Source organism: Xiphias gladius, chromosome 7 (assembly GCF_016859285.1).
Source record: "Xiphias gladius isolate SHS-SW01 ecotype Sanya breed wild chromosome 7, ASM1685928v1, whole genome shotgun sequence".
Taxonomy (NCBI): Eukaryota; Metazoa; Chordata; class Actinopteri; order Istiophoriformes; family Xiphiidae; genus Xiphias; species Xiphias gladius.
In genome coordinates, this window is record NC_053406.1 from 8666625 (window position 1) to 8690496 (window position 23872).

At 39.3% G+C, this 23872-nt stretch overlaps 1 protein-coding gene across 4 annotated transcripts in view; it reads left to right on the forward strand.

The window, feature by feature from the left end:
• Positions 1–22286, forward strand: part of kirrel3b (kirre like nephrin family adhesion molecule 3b) — a 155620-nt gene extending 133334 nt beyond the window's left edge. Inside the window, exons 9-17 of one of the 4 annotated variants that reach the window (XM_040129858.1) lie at positions 120–247; positions 709–835; positions 8525–8625; positions 11443–11653; positions 13126–13233; positions 13780–13863; positions 14166–14275; positions 15058–15144; positions 18677–22286. In XM_040129858.1, the coding sequence (XP_039985792.1) occupies positions 120–247; positions 709–835; positions 8525–8625; positions 11443–11653; positions 13126–13233; positions 13780–13863; positions 14166–14275; positions 15058–15144; positions 18677–19138 (1418 nt within the window). In that variant the 3' untranslated portion in view covers positions 19139–22286. The remainder of the gene's footprint in view (positions 1–119; positions 248–708; positions 836–8524; positions 8626–11442; positions 11654–13125; positions 13234–13779; positions 13864–14165; positions 14276–15057; positions 15145–18676) is intronic. The other 3 variants (XM_040129859.1, XM_040129860.1, XM_040129861.1) reach the window with 3 other exon arrangements.
• Positions 22287–23872: the final 1586 nt, after the last annotated feature.

Genomic DNA, 23872 nt, shown 5'->3' on the forward strand with positions numbered 1-23872 from the left:
TGTTTTAACTGTAAAGCACTTTGTAACTATGTTTTCAAAGGTGCTATATAAATAAAGTTATCATTATTATTATTAATTATGGGTGCATCATAGTCAGTCAATGATGTTTACTTCAACAGTTGGTCCTCGCATGGCTGCGGAGCCTCAGTCCTTGCAAGTGGACCTTGGATCTGATGCTGTGTTCAACTGTGCTTGGACAGGAAATCCCTCTCTTACCATTGTGTGGATGAAGAGGGGATCAGGAGTGGTGAGTATATTGATTTGCAATCACACACTGTGGCATACGATAGATTCAAAGCTGCTTTTCTCTGATAAAGCCTGTTTTTTGAGACTTTCAATGATTCCAGCACCTCCATGATTTACTGTATAGGACGTACTGTGGGGTAGATATTTTTATGGTCATTACAGTCCCAGCCTCTTGGCGACCCTCTCTCACATGAGATCTGTTGATTTGATCCACAAATTCAGACTCATTCCACCTTTCCTTTTGTCAACCTCAAAGTACAAAACCAACCCCCTTTACTCCACTGAGATCAGACCTTAAATTAGATTTTAATAATTGAGGAGAGGTGCCCTTTAAGGTATTAAAAGGTCCACGTGCTGCCTTGTTTTTTCATCACATTGCGCTGCCTTGTTCCTATCTCAAATTTAAAGGTGACTTTGCCATCATTGCATTTGATGATCTTTGACTTTTTTTTTTTGCTGCAGGTTCTTAGCAATGAGAACCTCCTGACACTGAAATCTGTGAGACAGGAGGATGCTGGGAAATACGTGTGCCGCGCTGTGGTCCCACGTGTAGGAGCGGGGGAGAAAGAGGTTTCTCTCACTGTCAATGGTAAGCTGTATTACTGGTATGACTTTCACAGAAACAGACCCAGATGTGCACCCACAAAGTTGCCAAATGCATACGCAAACAAGTGTGAATCCTGAGGTCTGGGATCATTGGCAGCAAGAAGAAGGCAATTTGTCACAGGAGTCAGTATTCTGCTTCATCTGTATAAAAAACCTGTATAAAACCTCCAATAGAATTTGCTGCTTTAATTCTCCTATGGGCTTTTTATTTTAATATAGCAGTTTCTTGGAAATGCGGTTAATTTTATCAGGCAACAAAAAACAAGCCATCACACACACGCATTAACACGAGGATGTGGCAAATAGTCTGCCCATACAAATTCATTTTCCTGAGTTGTTTTATCACATTACCTTTTCCAAGGTAATGTGATAAAACAGAGCTGTTTCATCATCCATCATCACTGTGAAGGCTTTGAATATGAAAAGCAATAAATATAGACTTAGTCTTTTCAGGATATGGTCGCACATTTCATAAACAGGTGAAATGTACTTGAATGCAAATTATATTCTGCATGAGTCACAGGGAAGCTGCCTTTTCTGAGGCACTGACTGACTAATGAATACCAGCCTTGGTGGGAGACCTGGCAACTCTTAAACAAATGACTTCATTATCAGTGCTTGATATTCAGGGGGCATGCTTTGGTGTGGCAGAGGTTCTTAGCTGTGGGATTTACATCTCTCTTATTTTCTCTTCGTCCATCTGAAAGAAACCTCGGACAAAATGAGGAAAAAAATAAAACAAAAACAGCGAGGGCTTTAAGATGCTGGCAAGATGATGCTGAGTTAAAATGCTGACAGTGTATCATTGTACATTTGAAAGCTAACAAAAGAGTTTGCCTGTAAGCAACACTGGCGCTGATTTGGGGATGAAGATAGATCGAGTAGCAAACAGTGTGTGTAAAGATTTTCTTTTCAAAATCCAGACATTAGCTTTGCATATCAGAGAGAATAGGATACCAGTATTCCCTCCAGCACAAGATCAGAACCATGACTTTCCATGAACTGCACTGAGCTTCCTCCTTCTCAGCTAGGAATTCAGTTGAAACTGAGGCAGAGGAGGCGTAAGGCAAAATCATGACTAATTCTATTGTCTCCCGTTCTGTTAATAGCAACCTATACTGGCATCCTTTCTGCAGCCTTAACATGCAAACAGAATACATAATATCCAGTGTACCAGTTTATTTTGGTGCATCTCTTTTCTGCTCATGTAACTATGGAGATTGTGTTGTTTTCAAAAATGATGTCATGAGAGAAAGAAGATGGATTGTTTTAATAAAGATTACAACAGTAAACAACTTGGAACACAGTGGGAAAGATGCAACGAAGCTGAAATGGCATGTTTATTAAGTCTCTGCAGACTTCATTCAAGCAAGTTCTGGATGACTTGTAGTTTTTTTATTTGTTTAAATTCGTCCTCTCCTTTTGCATCTTCCACCTCCCTGCCTGAATTGGTATTTGACATTCAAAAGCCTCCTTTCTTTTACCGTTCTGAATAATTGAAATTCATCTCTTTTTTTTCCAAATCCCATGAGGAATCTGGAGTCATTTCTTGCTTGGACCTTGAGTTAAATCAGAATGCCAAACTTGTGAAAGTGCCAACACTGAGGTTGAAGTGGTGGCACGAGGGGGTGGGGGCTCTCTCCTGAGGTTCGTCAATTGTCCTATGCCACCGTCTCAACTGCAGATGAATGTTAGCACTCTTTAATTCTTATCAGCCTATAAGCCCAACAACACTGACAGTCAGCAGGACTCAATTGATTGTGACATTGAATAACTAGCGTAACGGATGAGTGAGCTTTTCGGGAGGGCAGCAATGGTACAGTAACATCTCAGGCAGTGCTGTGCATATTTCGAGTATTCATGATGCGACTGTGTCTGCTGCACATTTGAATGTTTCTTTGCTGTTTGTTTTCCCTGCAGTTATCCCCCCTGATTCCTTAATGCCATCATTTAAATTACATGTGTTTATAATTTGTCATTCCTCTGTCTCTCTCCTCTCCGCCGTTGTGTGCCACTGGCTCCCACTGTGGCATACCACATAGACATGAGGATTCCTGCTTTCCCTGGGGAAGAATGTAATTTAATTATAATCAAACAGCTAGCAGGGGAAGCAGTTTGTGTTTAAGTCACTAATGGATACATACTGCTTACTCTAGTAAAACATTTTCAGAATGGAAAGCTCCTCAGCATTTCATATGCATCATATCCGTCAATTGGCTGCATGTATGAAGGAGGGGCTGTGCACGTCCATGCGTGTGATTATTTATATAGCATACAAAATATATGCATAGCTTTTTCCGCAGTCCTGCAGAAGTTGGAATTGAGAGAAGTTATCTGACATGCTTGAAAGGATTTAGCTTGTATATGCTTAAGGACCATATATTCATGCAATACATATTAATTAATATCCATGTGTGTGAGTAGATCTGTACAGCCATTTGTGTTTGTGAGTATGTGTGTGTCTTTGGGCTAAGCAATATATATAATAACACACATACAGTACTTGGGCAGCCAGGGGAGTTAAAGCCCAATTCCACAGTAAGGAAGAGGGAGGGCTAGAGGATCCCCCAATATCCCACAGAGCACTCGGTTGTTACAGATTTTTTTTTTATGCTGTTTCTCTTTCTCGACAGCCTTTATGTATGTAGTTAATTAGCATTCCAGCCTTCTTTGAACTGGCAATAACACCGTATAAGAAAGAAAAGCACAAATTAATGAAGGAGAAAACTGCATTTAAGATGCAGCACATTTTATCTGACCAGCTAAGTTTAAGTATAGTACGATCTGCAACACTTTCAGGGACTTGAATTCACTTCTCCCATTATGAGGACCCGTCCAGGCACTGTCTCTATTAGGCTCAGACACTAATTTATTATGTTTAAGAAATATATTTAATAGATTCCCTCACCATCTTTCACAAGACGAGGTCAACACCTAATATATGGCTGGACCGTGTACGGTCAATGTGCAAAACTGAGGACATAGATGAAAACTGTTGTGGAACATTGCATTGTATTTGCATTCTGCCTATTGTCAGACAGTTTCAGCCCTTTATCCTTTTGCTTCTTTCCTACTCTCTGTGCTCACATATACAGTATCTTAATACAGCCAAATTCCCAATAAAGCTGTTCTCATTTACATTTTTTTTTTCTGTTTCTGTTGTCAGACAATGGAACAAGTATAAAATGGTGACTGAAATGCGACCCATTAAGACTACATGTTAACCAGCAGGCACTTCCAAGCCATTTCCAAGCTGCTGCTCTGTACTGCTAAAATCCTGACTTTATAATGGTGATGTCTTCTGACAAATCACCCCACACACAAGTTAAGGACGACGGCTGTGCTGTGATTTCGGCTTATATTTACTTATAAAATTCTCAGAGAGAAAGTTAGAAGCTCATTCACGTCTGTGTCAGCTGCCATGTGGTTAATTGAATTAGAGGCATAGAGAGGTGTTCTTGCAGAGGGAAAGCCCGACCTCATGCTCGCGGGGCAATGCTGGAGGCTCTTGTCTACGGAAAGTACTTATGGTTTGTCCAAAAAGTTGCTAGTTTTGTTGCTAGGTGCTTTTGTGAAGAAGAGTTGCTAAAAGGGTGTGAAAAGTCTGTAAATCTAGCGACAAAGGCTCTAAGTTGGCAACACTACCTGTAAATGCCCCCTTGATGACGCAAAAGAAACTGTTTGCACAGTTGCACTTGGCCAGCTGACCAATGGTGTAACTTCATTATTCAGTGGTCAGTCAGACAGTCGGTCAGTCAGCCACAGACATTTGCGTGGATAGGGCTCGCTCCGCTGTTGCGGTCCAGCCAAAAAAGCTAGATGACAGTAAAGGCTTTGCACCAGGATGGTTTATTTGGAAATTTAGGCTCATATGATCAGTTTATGAACAGCTTTTAGATCAACAGCTCTATGGTGCCTTTTATGTGTCCAGGGAGGGCAAGATGGTTGAAAAATCTTCCTTGGTACATACAATGAAGTGGAAAGGAAGTCTAGAAATAAATAGCCAGTACATTGGAAGTCAGCTCCCAGCGATACTAATCAATGGGTTTCATGCCAACTTGGATCTTCCTCAGATCAAATAATTAGAAACTCACATCACAGGTATAATTTTAACACAGGCTAATTAAAAAATCAACAATTTACCTGTTGACGAGGATGTTCGTCAATATGTTTTTTTCTGCACCTTCGTGTCCTTTGTGTGTGTCTTATTGTCAAGCAATCTCACCTTCATTCTTGACTTGTTGAATACTGATTGAAATCATGCTTTCCTTCAAAAGTTTAAATTACGGATAACACGCTAATTGTGGCTAGAGAAAAAGATTAGAAGGATTTCTGGCCTGTGGCATCTGTATTGTGTTATTACTTTAAATATATTTTACAGTATGACGTTGAGACAGTGTGGATCAAGCTCAATGGAGGAAAGGGGGGGGGCAGTCTGGTCCCTGTTGTAAAGATGCATTCAGCCAAAGCAGGCGAATGAGCTGAAGCTGTCAGTATACCCTGTCAGAGTACTCAGGGTATTAAAGTGCATGTGTCTTCAGAAGAAAACCATAATGGCTACCTCCCTTGGCCGATCAGGGATGAAGATAAAATTATTTGTGAATGTCAGATCCTCATCCACTTGGACATTCACTCACTACTGTTAATGTGATATAGTATAGCTGAAAGAAAACAGCAAGAAGATAAGCCTAAGATAAGCAGTAATGATTCTCCCCCAGTCTTGCAGACTAGCAATGTAGATAACAAACAACTTAATAACAACAGTAAAAGTCAGTTGTATCTGATTACTCTTTTCTCTTATGTGTGAACACATTGCATCTGTGTGATATAAGAATTTACTATTCAAAATCTCCACGCAAGCAATAATCTTATTGAAATCATGTATCCACTATTTGTTTGCATTTAACAGTTTTCCATTTCAGATGTTTCAAAAGTATGTGGCTATGTATTTAAACCTTAATATACATCAAATACTGAGGTTGACATATTTACTTTAACAAAATTTTTTTTAACATATTAACACTTAGAACTGACTCTGGTTGGCAGCTTCAACATATAGACAGAATCACTGTACCATGGATTTCTCCCAGAGGAAAATCTAGCCAATACAAGACATTTCTTCTGTTTCGGTTGCCCTGTAGCTGTTTTGTGCTCTCTTTTATCACACAAAAAAAACGGAGAAATCAAAAGAGATGCGTTGAGATAACAAGGAAATGTCAAGCTTTTGTTCAAAGTGGATGCCTCAGTTTAGATAGGAAATGTAAGCCCTGGCCTTTTGACACCCACACCAATATTGTGTAATCAGACTGCAATGTCCACTCCAGAGTTAACACCTCCTCAAATGAATGAGCGAAACATTTTGATTACCTCCCCTGCTGCTAACACTGATGTTGTAGTTTCACCCTCCTCTCCTCTACCAACATGTTTGTGCTCTGATCACATATTGCAAGTGGCAAACATGTACTTAAAGACACGCACGCACAAGCGCGCACACACACACATGCTTTCAACCCAGGCTGAGCCAGTGAGATAAAGCTATTTAATTATATTCCTCATTTGCAGCTCTGATCCATAAAATAGATCCTCCTCAGCCACTACCACTGGCCTTTTGCAGCCTGCAAGCAATTGACCTTGTTGTATGTTGACAGTTGGCGCTCATACTAACCACATACTTACATTCCATCTCCCTATCACAAGTTAATACATGCACATCACACATATAAATGTTCTCACATTGACTATAGCACATACATGCTGTACTAATACTTTTAATCCATGTTGGCAAACCAGTGAAAGAAAGGGAAAAGCTTTCAATACATTTTTCTTAAATTGTCTGCAGAATTCACTCTGCAGCAGTAGCAACCTTCCAGCATCCTCCGGTAGCATACCAAGACGCCATCTGGCAAAGACTCATTAAAATGCTAATTCATTTTAATAAGAGACAGGTAATAAACTGCAATTATGTATCGTCAGAGAAATGGCAGAGAGCGGGAGTTTGAGGGAAGTTGGCAGGGAAGCCAGTTGTCTCACTAATCAAGAAGCTGCTTCACTTGCCACCCCCTCAAACCCACATTCTTAACCTTAACTATCGCAAAAGACGCGCATAATGTTTGATTTTAAAACCTTTTTTAAGGCCCTTTTACCAAGTAAAAAAAAAACGATGAGATGGAAACCTTTCCCAGGGTTATTTTTCTGGGAGCATCTCTGTTGAAACCCAGCTTTTAAATTTAAGGAAATATAAGGTGGATGAGAGCCGAGCGTGGAGAGATTATGTCTCTCCACGCTCAGGATAATTTGAATTAAATTATGCTGTAATGTGAACAAACTCAAGGTTTGCTGATTGAAGCCCGCCTGATTTAATTGATTATGTTGGGGTGGGTTAAGACCAGAATTAAATTTTATCTAAAAAGTTGCAGTTACATGCAAACAGCATAAGATGAATAATCACAAAATACGCAGAGTATAACAAGGTCAGAAAAAATTAATGAAAATTAATTAATAAAATTACTACCTGCATGGAGTCTAAATGGAGTTTAGATCATCACCAAGATTACCAGCTGCCTTTGCCACTCTCAGAATGACTGTATCTAAAATAATAAAAAAACATGCTTGAATCACGTGCTAAATTCCTTCTTCATTCTTTATTGTTGTACTGGGATTGTGTCTGTACTTTGCTTTTCTGCAATTTTACTTACAGTGAGCTCTTCGGGACCAAAGGGAAAATACACTTAAAAGACAGAATTGGGTCATGTGTGACATTTCGTCTTCATATTAGTGCTGTCACCTGGTGTGAACGGCCTCCAGAGCAGATGGCAAGCAGACCAGTCGTTTAGGCTAAGCTGCCCTTGTCAGACGAGATCTTGTAGCCTGACCAAGGTTTAACATATGCTGGCTTGAAGTCCATACCTGCAACTCACCCTGATTAGATAGTTTGTAAGTCTAATATAGACAATTAATCAATTTATTCAATCTTGCTTTTGGAGAAAATTGAATTATACAGAACATCGTTCAGAGATTAAATGACAGCTTTATTTATACTTTGCTACAATATAAAAAATTAATGAGACAAAACTGCATCAAAAATATTATACAATTAAGATACTGATATTCTTTCTTATGGGTTGTGCATTTACACAGAGCTGTGCGTTTAAATATAGTTATTTGCTGACCTATTGGCTCAGGGGTCAAATCTGCAGCCAGCAAATTGACTGAGGTGAAACACTATGACAAGTGTTATCTCCCCACGATGGCATTTTTCTCTTTCCATCTGTGTAGTCCTGATTACACTCCAAAGAACGGCTGTAACATTTTCCAGCGTTTATCTCAGTGGGAGGAATCAAACCAGCCATAAATCAACAATTTGTTGATCCAGAATGAGGTCTGGGCCCCCACTTATGACCTTCGTTCAGTCCTGGCGTGTCCTTGGCTGGATTGTGCCAGGGAATGAGGCATGTTCATACCCTACCGCAATACAATCTTCCTCAGGAGTCCTAAATTGCTGAACACTTAAGGTGTTACTGCTTGGAACAGGGGAGCGATTACAACATAATGCACCGCAAGAGCTCCTTTGAGCAGAATTGTCATATGACCTGAAACTGAAAATAAATTTAATTATTAATTTTCCAGTTTCTACGGCTCATCTTCAAACTTTTTTATGATTGTTCTTTTTCAGGGCCACCTACTATCTCCAGCACACAGACTCAGCAAGCTTTACATGGAGAAAAAGGACAAATCAAATGTTTCATTAGAAGTACACCTCCTCCAGACCGCATTGTAAGTACATCTGAATTCTTTTGTTATTTCTGATCTCTGTGATCATTGTCTCGGCTCTGCCTTATTTCATTGCAAGAACACACCTGAACAGTAAAAATTAGATAGCATAATGAATGTTCTCTTCCTGTCTGTCTCTGAGATATAATGCCTCAATGAACTCTTTTGATCTGTTAACTACACATGGAGAGTATGCACAAATAAAAGGCAGAGGAATTTTGTTGCATTAGCGCCGCCTTTTGTTTTCATATGAAAAAGTTTAAACCCTCAACTTCTCATTTAATCCACACTTACTTTGCACTTATTATTAATTTATGTGTGTACAGGTGTGTACATGTTTGCATGTGCATGTGGTTAATGCCATACTTTGTCATTGAATGTGTGTTTTTATTATATTGATGTCAAGCTTTAATTAGCAACATATTTAATATCAGGTCATTTGAGAGGTGTGCCTGTGGAGGCTGGAATGCTGGGTTTTCAGTGCTCATCCTGGATTTCAATCTGTTTATTTAAGAGAGAATTGTGGAACCATTCATCCCACGTGGTTATGTCAACTCAAGTAAAGGTAGTTTAATTTATATACCCAAAAATCACAAAACAGAGGGCTTTACGACATACAACATCTTTTATCATCGGGCTCAAACTCCACAGATGATTTTAAGAGTGAGGACAAAAACAGGTTTTTATTTTTCATAACATGAAAACCCTTTAATCAAGGCAAAATCTGTGATACTGTAACACTACATTCGACTTCTCTGTTTAGCCACCTGTCCATTCCAAGCTTGAAGCTGAATGTTTTGTTTATCCTCTGGGTACCATTTCATCTTTCTTGCTCTGCCTCCAGTATAATGAATTTATTTGATCTTTTGTTAAAAATCAGCAAGAGTGAATCATGTAATTCTCACCACAGGTACCCAAAATGAATCTAGTCTACACTAAGATGCCTCGAACAAAAGCAGCCACTAAATGGCATGTGTTAAATTATCACAGCAAAGCATAAATAAATCCAATATATGCAAATATCTACTGTTTTCCTAGATTTCTCTCACCGTATCACTGCAAGCATCAACACAACTTCAAATTAGTCCATCATGTCTCAGACCCATCACTTCCTCATACCTAGTGTGCCTTGCAAGATGTTCAAGCTTTTTCCAGTTTTGGGCATTTTGTTATGCTGTTATTTCAAAATACATTGATTCAAGATATTCTGTTTTTAGTTTCTGCCTATCAAAGAGACATCAAGTGTTAATTAATTTGAAATAAATTTGAATGTATACATTATCTAACAGACTGAGTTTGCACAAGGACCCGGCCTAACATTGCTCACATCCGAAAATTAACCATACAGTATTTCCAGTACTGTAATATCTATAGCCTAGGAACTCTTTTATTCCCATCGAGATCCAGTGAAGGGAGCTAGACTTAGTAAGTTTTGTTTCTCTAAAGAATAATACAAGCGGTTATTTAAATCACAATTATCACCACGTATCATTTTAAATAATTCTGATAGATACAAAATGTGCAAAAGGTCAAAGGATCTGAATATGTGTGCAACTGTACATTTTCTTCAAATAATGAAGAAATACTGAATTCATTAAAAGGTATCAAAAGTTTTGTTATTGTTATTAAAGTGTAATCTGTATTTTTTATTTTTAATCTTCTTCTTTTTGCATTTATAATTTATTTATTGTGTTCAAAATAATGCACAATATCTATTGCCCTACCTTCTTATACTCCTCTAGTTCACAGTAAGCACGGCTCTGTAAATGGTTGCATGCAGTCTCTCAATAGCCAAATCTAAAAAGCAAAGTAATTCAAACAATGCGGTGAAAAGACATCTGCTTAGAGTACATGCAGTTTACACTTATCCATTAGACATTAGCTCAATCTACAGATGTCGGAGATATCTCAGTCAGCTGGCTGCTCATCAAACGCAGATGAGCAGCAGAAAATGGGCAAAAAACAGTTTCAACAAAACACGGCGTTCAAAAGCGTTTTAACCTTCCACAACAGAATAGGACGTCCTTAGTGTATTTCTCTTAGCTGTTCGCCAGAAAAATGAGCTAATATCCATGCATTGATACCAGTAACTCATGCCACCTTATAACTGAATGAAATATAGCTATCCCCTTATTATTGTAGAGTACTACATTTATTCATGGTCATCGTGTATTTCCACGGATATGTGTACTTTTAGCTACATAAAGCACCCTGTCATTGTGCACAAATCATCCGAGAACATACAGGTTGAAATTATCATACGACCAAGCCAGAACCATCCCATTAAACACCTTCAAATGAACTCAAGCGCCCACTGGAAGAAGCATCCAATGATCGACACTGGGTAGTAGTGTAAAGCACAGATGGGTGATGGCTTGGTCACCCTTGTCATTGCCATAACAAATGTTGGTTGTTATCAGGGTCAGAGTTGGTTTATTCTTCTGGTCACTGAGCATATTTAGAGAGCCTGCTAGCCTTAACATATGAGAAAGCTTGGTGGTTGTAGCTTTTCAAAACCACCTAAAGAACTGTACACATTCATCATAAAGATACAACTCATTGTAAGTATCCTTAATACCTATGCACATTGAATGCGTCTTCTTCTCTTTAGTGGCTCAATACGGCCTTTCACAACCACAACCAACCTTCCTTAGTCAGATCGCCCGTGTGCTTAGGCATTTGCATGTGTCCTTGTGCACTTACGGGAACAACAGAAGATACAGGGACGGTACAGGGACCCACTCTTAAAAAAATTCCTCTGCAGCGCGTCAAAAACTTCACACTATACATACCACCTCTTGGCATTCTCTCTCTTTTCAGGCTTGGTCATGGAAGGAAACCGTGTTGGAGTCTGGAACATCCGGCCGCTACACCGTAGAGACGGTCACCACAGAAGAAGGAGTAATCTCCACACTGACCATGAGTAACATTGTTCCAGCTGACTTCCAGACCATCTATAACTGCACCGCGTGGAACAGCTTTGGCTCTGACACCGAGATCATACGCCTTAAGGAACAAGGTGGGAGCCAAGGTTCGACAGGTTCCACCTTCCTCTTCTTCAAATCACGTGACAGTGGTTTTCTTGATGATGACAGAGCTGTGGTGTTTGCGTCAGTGTGTTTGTGCCTGCCTGTGTCTCTATATTTTCTGCGTCTATATCAGTGTTTAGTACGTGGGATGGGATTTCATTACCAACTGGTCATCCATGAATTATTCTGAGATACAATAACAAATACACACAGCAAATCTTCAATACATGTATTTAATCTTTGATGAGTTAATCAATGGGCACATAGATTTTAGTCCACAATAATTTTTTACTTTTATACATACACATGTACACAAACACCATTTGAGCTTGGTTTCAGAAATAAAATGTTCAGAAATGACATTTTACCAATTTGGAACTGCGGGATGGTGAGACATCTTGCATGGCCTAAATTCTGAAGCGTTTGATGTGCAGAAAATGTGATGATGACACCGATAAATTCCTTACAAATTAGTTTTCTGGGTTAATATAAAGTGCAGTTCCCTGATAATTTGAACTACTGACCATTGGCATCCACTGCTTTCTAAATATAAAATACACTGTGCCTCTTGCTTTCTTTATGGAAAAGAGAATTGTAAAACATTTATTTTTCTTTTAAAATGAATACTTTTTATCTGTGGACCTTTTCCCCTCTACCGTGGAGGAAGCTTTGTTTTTTCTATCCACTTGTCGAAAATGATAAATTATAAGCTGCTTATGTGAAAGTGACATTGATCAATGAAGACATTAAATAAGCTTTAATGGTGTAGGAAGAGCACTTGGTTGTTTTGATTTGTTTAAAATGTGAGAAGGTCATAAATGTGGGCTGGTAACTCCGGTCGTCATTATAACACACGTAAATGAGGAGTTTTAATGTTGGAACAACATACAGATGTGTGCCTGCAGGTTTAATCTCTTCCTAGTCGCAGATGCACTGTAACATCCATGCAGAAACACACAAACATGATTATGCTTAAATGAACGCACACACTCTTGCACTCCACTCAGTGAAAATAAAAGCCCTCAGTGAAATGCTTCTATTTGCCTAAATGAGTGTAAATAAAAAGTTATTGGACAGTAGGATAATGAGATGATATTAGCAGGAAAATGTTTACTGGGCTCTGACTTTCCAGTTATTTGGACATACAGTACAAAACATTTTTTCTGTGGCATTGTGCTTGTGTATTTTTATTACATGGCCTTGTGCCTAAGGGATAATGTCAAAGTCACGTAGAAGGATAAAGTATAGCATATCTTCCCTTAGTTCCTGTTTGCTGGAGAGACAGAAAAGAGGGAGAGATGAGCAGACCCGTTGCATGTCTTGTGTGTGAAAGAAAAAGGTGGCCTTGACATTTCGATGGTTCCTCTGTGTAGTATCTGTCATGTACCCTATGAATGTATTGAATTTAATTTATATTTGAGATGTTTGCGGTATGTTATTGTAGAAGAACATTTCTCTTTGTTGCTCTCTGCAGAATCTCTCCCAGTGGCGGTGATCATCGGCATTGCTGTGGGAGCTTTTGTGGCCCTTATTGTCCTCATGGGCACCATTGGAGCGTTCTGTTGCACCCGCTCCCAGAGAAGTACGTTCCCTCTTCCCTTTAACATCCAGTGAAGCATGCAAAGTACTGTATGGTCCCCAAGCACGCTAAAGCATGTCCATCTATTCAAATATAGATTTTGTTTTCATAAAACAAATGGAAAAAGATCTGCTTGTAAAGTTAAGTAATCCTGATTGTTTCCAAATTTTAACTTGAGTTTTCTTTAATACGGGGCATCTACAAAAAAAAAAAAAAATTACAAAACACTGGCAGCCGGTTTGAGAAATTTCTGTCACAAGGTAAGCTGCTGGAAAATATTGTCAACATTTTTACAAGATAAAATCGCTTGTTGAGATGGACATCTTTTTGTGGTGCAGAGATTGTAATAAGGGTTCATTTCATGCAATCTCAGTCTGGCTGCATTCGCTTTTGAGGCTTCTTACAGTACATCCTGCGCTATGTTCACTGCCACCCACCCATGTACCAAGTGACTCTGGTTAGAGACAGTCAGCCACTGTCTCTTTCCAAGAACCAGACTGTGTTACTGTTACTAGTCCCTTCAGCATGTCTATTGTCTGTATACTACAGAGGAAGCGCACCTGGTTATGCCCTCACTGCCCGTCTCCATCTGTGCTCACCAGAGAGAACTTGCAAGCAAAATTAAGACAGAAAGTAAGACTTTGTTATATGAAAGTATCATCAGCATTGTCCCAAACAGAATGAGCCACCGTGGAAGCTGTGTGAGATTGCATATGTATGCAGAAAAAGATAATCTTGTGTTGGCAGGAAACAAATGATTAATAATGCTTTGTATTGTTTTCGGGAAATGGGGGAGCTGTCACAAACCCAAACCCAGGGATCTTTGCTAAATGCTGTAATACTGCAAACTGCACTGGGGAAAATAATAATGTCAACAAATACAGAATGGTGTTTATCCAACTTATTGAGACATATGTGCCGTCTGTTTCTGCCAGATCTGAAAGGAGTTGTGTCGGCGAAAAATGACATCCGGGTGGAGATTGTACACAAAGACCACAATGCAGCAAGAGAAAACGAAGAGCACACCTCCATGAAACAACTGATGGTGAGTGTGAGTGTCACAGTATACTACTTTCCACTTCTTGTTCCTGTTTTCAGAAATAAAAATCTTTAATAATCTTTTTTTTTTTTATATATATATTTTTGCACGTCCTTCTTAGGCTGACAGTAATATAATGAATGCACTTTACTATTTGCATTGCTATTTCCTGGGAAATGAATTATTTAATGAGTAATGGAAGAACAGAAAGGCATGTAGATTGTGTATGTGCTGCGGTCCAAGCTTAGGGGCTATATTTATCAATATGATGCCAGTATTCCTATGAGCAGAACAGACCCCAATACATTGTAACTATGGAGATGCTAATGTATGCTGGGTAATCCAACAGTGGGTGTACTTCTGTATCTACATGCCTTCTAGACACACAAAGAACTGTTTCCGCTTTGGAACTGTACCAGTGTTTTGGTTTTAATGCAGTTTGCTCCAGGGCCCGGGTATTTGTAGTTTTTGATTATGGTTTTTTTTTTGGTTTTTTTTGTTTTTTTAAATACTTAATACAGTCGATACTTGATGTTAGTGAAGGGAAATGAGCTTAGCCACTTTTCAAATCTACATTTTGTAAAGATAAATAAAAGATATGCACAGATACATTATTAATGTTCCCTGCCAGTCCTAAATGAAGGTGAAACATGTCTGGCTGATATTTAAAAAAAAAGACCAAGTGATAAAAGAAAATTCGTTCTGTCTCAGAATGTCTTTTTACTCTGATTGGAGAAGTTTCGGAAAATACGCAGACTCTTAGTATATCTTGCTTGATTTCTATGCAGGTGGAAAGAGGAGAGTTCCAGCAAGAATCTGTTCTGAAGCAGCTAGAGGTATTACAAGAGGAAGAGAAGGAGTATCAGCACATTAAGGTACGACTCATGAAACAATGACAGCATGAAAGCGTGAACACGGGAGAACGACAGTAAAGGGTGGGGAGAGAGAAAGAGAATGCCTTCGGGGCAGAGGGTGGTCTACAACTCTGTGACCAAAATAGCTGAAAAGCATTAATCCCTCTCCTGATACACATGATTTTCTAAGGATAAGTCCACAGGCAAAATGACTCCTGTTAGGGGTCTGATTTTATTAATTAGTCTCTCATCGACGGTGGTTCAAGAAATCAGAATCTGGTTAGCCCTTAAGCTGGTATTTAAGTTACTTAGGTTGTTACTTAAACCGTATAGATGGGATGGGACTATTTTAAAGGACATATGGGAGTATGAGAAGTGCTAGGTATTTATAAGATTTGCTGATTTGGCTCTCTCAACAGCATTTCCAAGCCTCTGTCAATTTAAAATATACTTAGCTTTTGCAAACTCTTTTTCAACACAGTCATTAAAGGAGCATTCTGTTCAAAGAAGTTGGTTTTGTGACATATCAAAGCCTTTGGGACCTGCAGATAAATCCCAAAACAAATTAAAACAAAAACACGTTGTCTTAAATGTTATTTAAGACTGTATCTATATTAACCCTTGGGGTAATTATTAATATCAGTGATGTAATCTTTGCAACCAGCAGCAGTAAGCAGTTAAAGCTAAGACAGGAAAAAAACATTATTTTTTCATGCACTGGTTAAATTTGAGATTTTGGGCTATTTTGCTTCCATAACATGACTCATTTCAGACTTGTGGAAAGAAAACGTCCAAAATACACATTTAATACACTTTGTCTATTTGTGTCTGTGGATTTCAATCACAATACATATTGTTAAAAAAGACCATTTTCTCAAAATAAGTTATCTCATACACTGAGCCAGAAATTTCCACTTCTGTAGCACTGACCTACACCAAACTTTTCAGTTTTATTCCTGTTTATATTCTGAAGGTTTTTACAAAGGGGATTTTTTTCATATATAATTCATAGCCTTATTTATACAACATTTTGTTCCTAAAAACATGGTGAAGATTGATTTTTTTTTTAATGGCCGTTGACAGTATTTTCTGATTTATGGAGTGATAAAAAGTGATATCCAGAATTTCCTCTTAAAAACCTTTGGCTCTAATATGTCAACAAAATTAAACAAGAATTTTGAACCTGGCTTTATGGCATGTTCAAATTTCTGTTATGGAAAATATATGAAAATTATGAAAAATGTTTAATTAGATCATGCTTCATCTGCATATTTATACATAAAATTTCAGAAAACTTGTACAAAAAATAATTGTCTTAATGTAAGTAATCAACTGGGGAAGTTTCATGGTGATATCTGTTAGTTAAAATTTGTACCCTATTCACCTGTAGTGTGTTGCCTAAAGTAGGTTCAGTCTAATCACATTACCACTATATAGGCAGTGTCACCATCAGCGTGTGAGACAGACTGAGTAAACAAAGTGTGAGTCACAGCCCAGTGTTGACCCCTCTGGTGGCAGGTAACAAGAGACAATAATGATATATTTAGAAACATGACTGACTCCAGGTACCCCATCCACTGTTTGAACAGTGACTCCGTTCTATAGTGTGTTTTTACAGCCTATGATATCAATAGTCCTGCTCCATAATACTTCTGGAGTTTATATGCTGGCTAGATCTTTACGTATGAAAAAGACTAAAATGTCACTGTGGTCTGATCCAAGGAAATGTGTCTTGTTCAGTGAAGCCAGTATTCAGTGAATGTTATAAAACTGAATTCAGTGCTATTTATAGCTGCCCACCCATTTACATGGCAATGAATGTATCAGCCTGTACAGACAGGGCAGTTTGCTTTTAGTTCTCCCGTCGCACATGAAAGCACTTCACCACTTGTAACTCTTGCAATAAAAGATCCAAATGCAATTTGATGGATTGTGCAGATTCTTGTTTCAAGGCCCCTTTCACTTCCTGATAGGCTAACTACTAGTAAAGGATGGTCACCTTCTCCTCTGTGTGTGCAATATTCTGCTTTTGTCACACCATTAAAGTAACCTTGGAAACTAAATAACTACACTGCAGGTTTTTCATTCAACTGAATCAATAAAAAGCAGAAAATTCCCCTTACACCAATAATAATTTAGAATTAAAAATAAGTTCGGGTCACAGTTACAAAACACTTATATTGTGCATTAAATAAAAGTTAAGTGGATTTTAGCAGAAATACCCTGTGCCGTGTCAGTAATGTAAACGGGGTCTCCTCAAATCTTGTAAAAATACGCTAAAACAGCCTCCCTGCAACAATTTCCCCCTATCCTGTTTTTTGCAACAGAAAATCTTAATATTTCTATATAAGTTGTTGTCCAAGTTCTTCAAATACATAGGGCAAAATGTTTACTATCCCTTAAGAGCCCCTTTGGTGCTTTTCATGTAAATGCACCAGTGACTCAAGCACAGAGGAATATCTCAGCAGGAGTTTTTTCCACCTCCGACCTGCATTCTTGTCAGCAAGACTGTATATGATTTCTAACACTGCAATTTATATATAACAAAGATTATATCACCATTCTGACCGTATATGAGCAAGGTGAAATAGGTAGTGACTGTTCAGACTCCGCAGCATGCTAGAGCTTACCAGTGCCACAGAAACAAATTCTGTCCCATTTATTTTCCTCTTGTCCAAACGAATGTTGGCATTGGCTCCCTGGAGTGTGCTTCTGTTGTGTTTGCCTGCTAACCTGCACCCCTGCTTCCCTTGGGCTGTATTTTTTGATCCTAGTTAATGGCAGCGTGCATGAGGCGAGAGCAGAGGGGGGGGGACTGAATAAGAGATAAAGGCTAGACGCAAACAATCTCCCTGTCTGCTGTCTGATAATGACAAGCATAACGAGGGTCCTCTCAGGTTGTCTCTCATTTCCCCATTATGAGCATTCTTCTTTTGGGATTTGCCACCGTGCTCACTATGCTTGACATTCACAGCCATTCAAATGAAAAACCACACAGACACACAGACACACACACACACGCACATGCCCTAGCTGGACCCTTAGCAACAGCACGGTGCCTGGGGCCTAGCAAACAAGTGGCTGAGTTGTAACCTCAGAAGCCATTTCAGTGCATAGATGAAATAACAGACACCACAATCCGTGGAGGTCCAATTAAGGCTGGTCTGTGAGTAAACTTTGCAGTGACACGTAGGGTGCCAAACTATGAATCATCAAGGCCTACTTAATTAGTGAGAAGCATGATTTTAAGGTTAGCGTGGGGGCTGACTAAATCCTATCACCATGCTTTGCCACTGTTTTTTCATTTTTCTCATGAAGTAGACGGCCGCCTGTTTCCTTATTTATTCAGCAATTTAAATTGTATTTACAGCCAGTTTGACCTTGGCTCTTGGTGAGCTTTCAGTTGAATACACGGGAATGCCTATAAAAAAAAAGGGGATTGTTTTCTTTTTCCCCTCTTTTTCCTATTTTAATTTGCTATTGCATATAGATAGAACAAATACAAATAATGATAATAATAATAATAATCTTTCTTTCTTGTTTTTTTCAATAGGACCCCACAAATGGCTACTACAGTGTTAATACCTTCAAGGAGCATCACACACCCACCATGGCAGGGAATCAGCCCACTGAGGTGAGGAACCCCACCAACACAGGTACCCTGGGCAAGCAGCGAGTACCGACAGGCATGTCCTTCACCAACATCTACTCCACTCTGGGAGCAGGTCCCAACCGTCTGTATGACTACAGCCAACGCTTCGTGCTGGGCATGGGCAGCAGCTCCATTGAGCTATGCGAGCGGGAGTTCCAGCGCGGCTCACTCAGCGACTCCAGCTCCTTTATCGACACGCAGTGTGACAGCAGTGTCAGTAGCTACAGCAAGCCGGACGGCTACGTGCAGTTCGACAAAGACAGCAAGGCATCAGCCTCCTCCTCCTCCCATTATTCCCAGTCCTCCTCGCAGAACTCAGACCTCACACGGCCCCTCCAGAAGCGCATGCAGACCCACGTCTGACCAGCAGGGAGGGAGGGTGTTTGGACGGGGATGTAACAAGCAGCAAGGATTTTAAAACTGTGAATGAATCAGCTCCCAGGATCTCCTAAAGTAACTGTGTTACTGTGTGTTTCCTCTGGTTGCCTCGAGATGCCGGGGCTGGCTTTAACAGGCTGTGTGACTTATTTAGACTTCTCAATGTCCCAAAAGGTGGATCAAGAAGCCTTATATTCCTCATGCTTAACTCATCAACCACCTCCTTTTTTAAACCCATAATCAGAATTGTGCCACAGAGAGGTTATTTGCCAACACAGAGACAACACAACTTTGGAATCGGAACATTCAATACTGGGTTTTTACAGTGGGATTGTTAACAGATTGGAGGGCAGGAATACAAGGCTTTTGTGAGACAATCAGTTCCCCTGGCAAAGACTGTTTTTGCCTTTTGAAGATTGTCATTCAGAAAAACTGGCATTGTTATTACGAGGGTTGAAGCACTCAGCACGAACGGCATGATAATGAGTGCAAGCCAATGTCCTGCTGCTCTCCTGTAGTTTGAAGCACAAAAATGAATGTGCACATGTTTTTAGTTGTTAAAATGATAATTCTACCCTCTTCTCACCCTTTCCTTCAAACACTGTATGTTAAGCTTGGCTTGTTGAAACTCGCCTCCTGTGTAGGTGGAAGAAAACTTTTTCCATGTGCCCACAGACGTCTCAAGTGTTGAAAAGAATGGCTGTTTTTTTTCTCTCCGCAGTTGTATCTGGGCCACCGAGCTGAGCAGATAAAAAGGGGCTGAGATCTCATTTTAAATCCCTGAGTCATTATTTTACTTTGACACTCTGCGATAAAAGAATATCAATGTACAGATGTGACTGCAATTTCTTTTCTAGCATCTAATTTCTGACTCTAATTTCCCTCATGGAGGACTCTAAATGAGACATGAGCGCCTCTTCTTTTCCATATCTTCTTTGCCTTGAGGGTCTATATGAACTGTGTCAATACAAACTTTGACTAACTAAGATAGACGTACACTATCAGCTCTTCTGTTGATGGGGAGCTGCATCGTCCATGGTGTTACCGCACCAAATCCAGCTCCAAGGCATGCAGCAGGAAAGCCCACAAACTGCAACATGTGTTGTACTTGTGAGTTTCTCCTGCTAACGCCGCGGATCATCAGCCATAAACTTGGGGGTATCTGCTGAATGAAATGTAAACATTATATTTTAGCTGAGCTTCTTACTGTGTGGTTATCCCATTGCTGTTGTCAATATAACTGTTGACACTGAAGCTTAGTGCATCCTGACTGTATACCTACCTGTTATCTTGCTGGTCATCAAGGGACATGACAAGCAAATTTAGAAAATGTGTTTTATTTCGCCGTCTGCTGTTCATTTTTGGCTACTGTGGAGCTGGTGGTGGCAAGCTGACACTTTTCGAGTGCATCATTTTATTTTTTTTCTGTTCAGTACTGTATGTGACATATATGAAACTGGATTTATTATTTAATCACTGACACTGTATTTGTTTTAGTTGAGATTAGAGACAGAGAGTAGTGATTTCAGTACAGCTACACAAACACTCATACGTAAAATTTCAAAGTGAGCCTGTTGTCAAGAGTGTTGCTGTCATGCATTTTTCATGTTTCGTGGCAGAACACATTGTAATGACTGGGGAATTTTGCTGTTTTGCAGTACCAAACACTGGGAATTCCATTGCAGATGTGTGCATAGCGCACAGGCTGTAAATAGCAATTGGGCAAAGGTATTTTATCTTAATCTTGGACTGGATGCTACCACACACGGCACTGTGTCAAGTTAAATTCAGACCTCTGTATCAGATGTAAACCTATTCCTGTAAATATCCGTTACAGCAAATGGATATTTTCTGTTACAGCCACATTTGCATCATATATTACATTGCATTTGATTTTAACTATCAAAAGGCTCTTACAGTATGTCTGTGGGTTTTCAAGGTCTGTTCCACCCATACTTTACAACATCAGCATTGTTGTTACCTGTTCAGTTTTTTAAAGAGTAAAGACAAGTTCCTGGAAAATAACAGCAAAATGCTGTAAAACAGTAATGAAAACAGGGGCTCACAATGTCAATGTCACTTCTGTTTTGTGAAACCAAACATAAAACACAAAGTAAAAAAGGTTATGATATACTATATTATCCAATTAGGTATTTTTTTTTCTTTATATTCCATAGTGCAGCAGTCAATTGGGATGAAGTGAGCCTGAAACTATGAAATCTGCCACTCAACCCATGAAAAACCAAGCAAGGCTTTTTCTAACAAAAGCAAGTTGTTGTTGTAAGCACTTTACATATGATTATATTCAAGGCATTTGAATGGGGTTTTCCACTTGAGTGGCAGTGGTTTGGAGTCTAATTTTACAAATGGATTGGCGCCCATTGTAAAGCTTAAGACAAAAAGCTCTGTTTCAATGCTGATAATCCAGCTTGGCACTTAGCAGACTGTATATAAATCTCTAATGCTGTCTTTCTCTGTATATAATTTTTTCCTGGCTTTTCTTTCTTTCTCAGTCAGATTTCACTATATCAGAGCTCAACAAATCCACATGGCATCAAAACTGTACAGACAGACAATCCTTTTCTCTTTGTTTCCCTTCCAAAAATGTTATCAACTTTGCTTGTTTCTCACAAATTACATGAAAGGCTTGGGTGAGTAGTTTCTCTTCTCCGAGATCTCACGGGGAAAACGCACACTCTGTACGCCGAGCGCACAGGAGGCTAAAGGATGAGACAGCTTTGAAGTAAGATGCAGTAAGAGGTTATTATACCTTCAGCCCTTCTGAGAGATGCCCAGATGCCCAGCAATATATTGCATTTGGCGCCACGATGACTGTCAAGTATGCCTGTGCCATTTTTTTATTTATTTTCCTTAACATTTATGAGTGCAGGAAAAAATTCTTTCCTTGATATTGGCAGGAGTCACTTACAATGCAGATGCTACAGTGTGACCCAGTTTGCATGGAACAAGATACAATTTTCATTTATATTATTATTTGCATATATTATGCATCATTTTACATCCACAGCATCCAAAAATGTCCCACGTTCAAATCTTACCATAATGCAGACATTCAGCATGTCTCTCCCTAAAATTTGCCTTCCTGTCCAAAGGATCCAGTTTTCCTTATCTGATGCAGCTACTGCAACGATCAAAACATTTTTTTTTTTTTTTTCCCTGTCCAGAGAATCTGCACACTGCACAGCAAACAGATAAATATTTGATAGGCCAGCCTTCTGTCCCATCCCCCCATGGCAGCAGCTACAGTGGGCATGAGAGTACCAGAGGACGCGAGTGCCATGTCAGTCTTTGGGAATCAAAGCCCATTTGGGGACAAAGTCTGTCCTGCTCACCTGTGGACGCCTCTCCGGCTGGTGCTGGCAGCGCCTGTTTGCCTGGCTAGAAGCACCGCACAGATGCCAGGGCATAACAGATGAATAAACACAAAGACCCAGAACAATTACAAGGGGTTGCTGCCCTTTCCTGATAAAACATAGCAACCCTTTCAGAGCAGAGGATGCAGGGTAGTCTATTATTCAGAGATGCTAAAGACTAGCCTGTGAGAGACAGAGGTTATGAGCAGTGTAAAGTGAAAACTGGTCGGTAGGTGTTTGGAATGACTTCTCTGCCTACTGGCTGTAGTCTATTATATTTGTTTACTACACAAAAGTTTTTGCTTAGTCTGAATAAACTGGAAAGAAAGGATGAAGAAATGTGCGAAAAGGGTGGTTTAAATGAGGCTATTTGAGGTCTCCCTCCTTGTATGACAGGTGTTACTGTCCATGATGGAACACATTAGAGAAGATGCCATTAGAAACATTGAACTGAGCGTAATAACCCATCTTTCTTTACTGTGTAAATGATTTCTATTACTCTGTTTCTCTCTTTCTCTCTCACTACTTTTCTTTTCAACCAATCAGTACCTTGTTAGTGCTTTAATAACACACTAATGGTAGACCTGGACTGAGTAGTATTTGCAAATAATCCTCAGAGTTTGCTTTAGCCCACAGGGAACACCGGGAATCAGTGTGGTGTGGTTTGCAGCGTGCAGTACACAATAAGTCACAGAAAATTGAGAGAATTACTGAAAAGCATTTGAAAGTCAAATGAGTACGCTTCTCTGTGATTGGTTGAATTGTTCTGTTCTCCAAATCATGCAAACTAGTTTGCAAATACTACATGACTCAGGTCTAAAAAAAAAAAGTACTTAACTTGCACCGTCATTTGAAGAGTTTGTATAAATAGTGAACCATAAGCATACTGTAACTGTAATTAAAATACATGATGTAAATTCTCCTGGGTAAACCACTATTTTCAGGCAGTGGTCCTCTGTATCTAAGAAAAAAAAGAAAAAGGTTGTATTTTAACTGTTCTGGTCTGTGAATCTATGATGCTTTTGCTCTGTATATTTGGAGAATAAAAATGATGTTTGAGTTTGTGTTTATTTTTCATTATTGTCTGTCAGTGAGAATGAATGAGCAGATTGAGTGAGCTTTACATGGGATGCTTTTACTACTACATGAACATATCATTTGCTCAGACGTAATCGATGTTCATGGAAATCAAAGGCTATATTCACTAACATTAAGCCTTCACAATCAGTTTTGGTCAGTGTTTTTTCTGAGAGGGAGAATCTACTTTTGCAGATTAGAAATGTTATGTTAGTTATGCAAATAGCTCTCTAGTTTTTTTTTTTTTTGGCTGTAGTTGGCTGTTTAA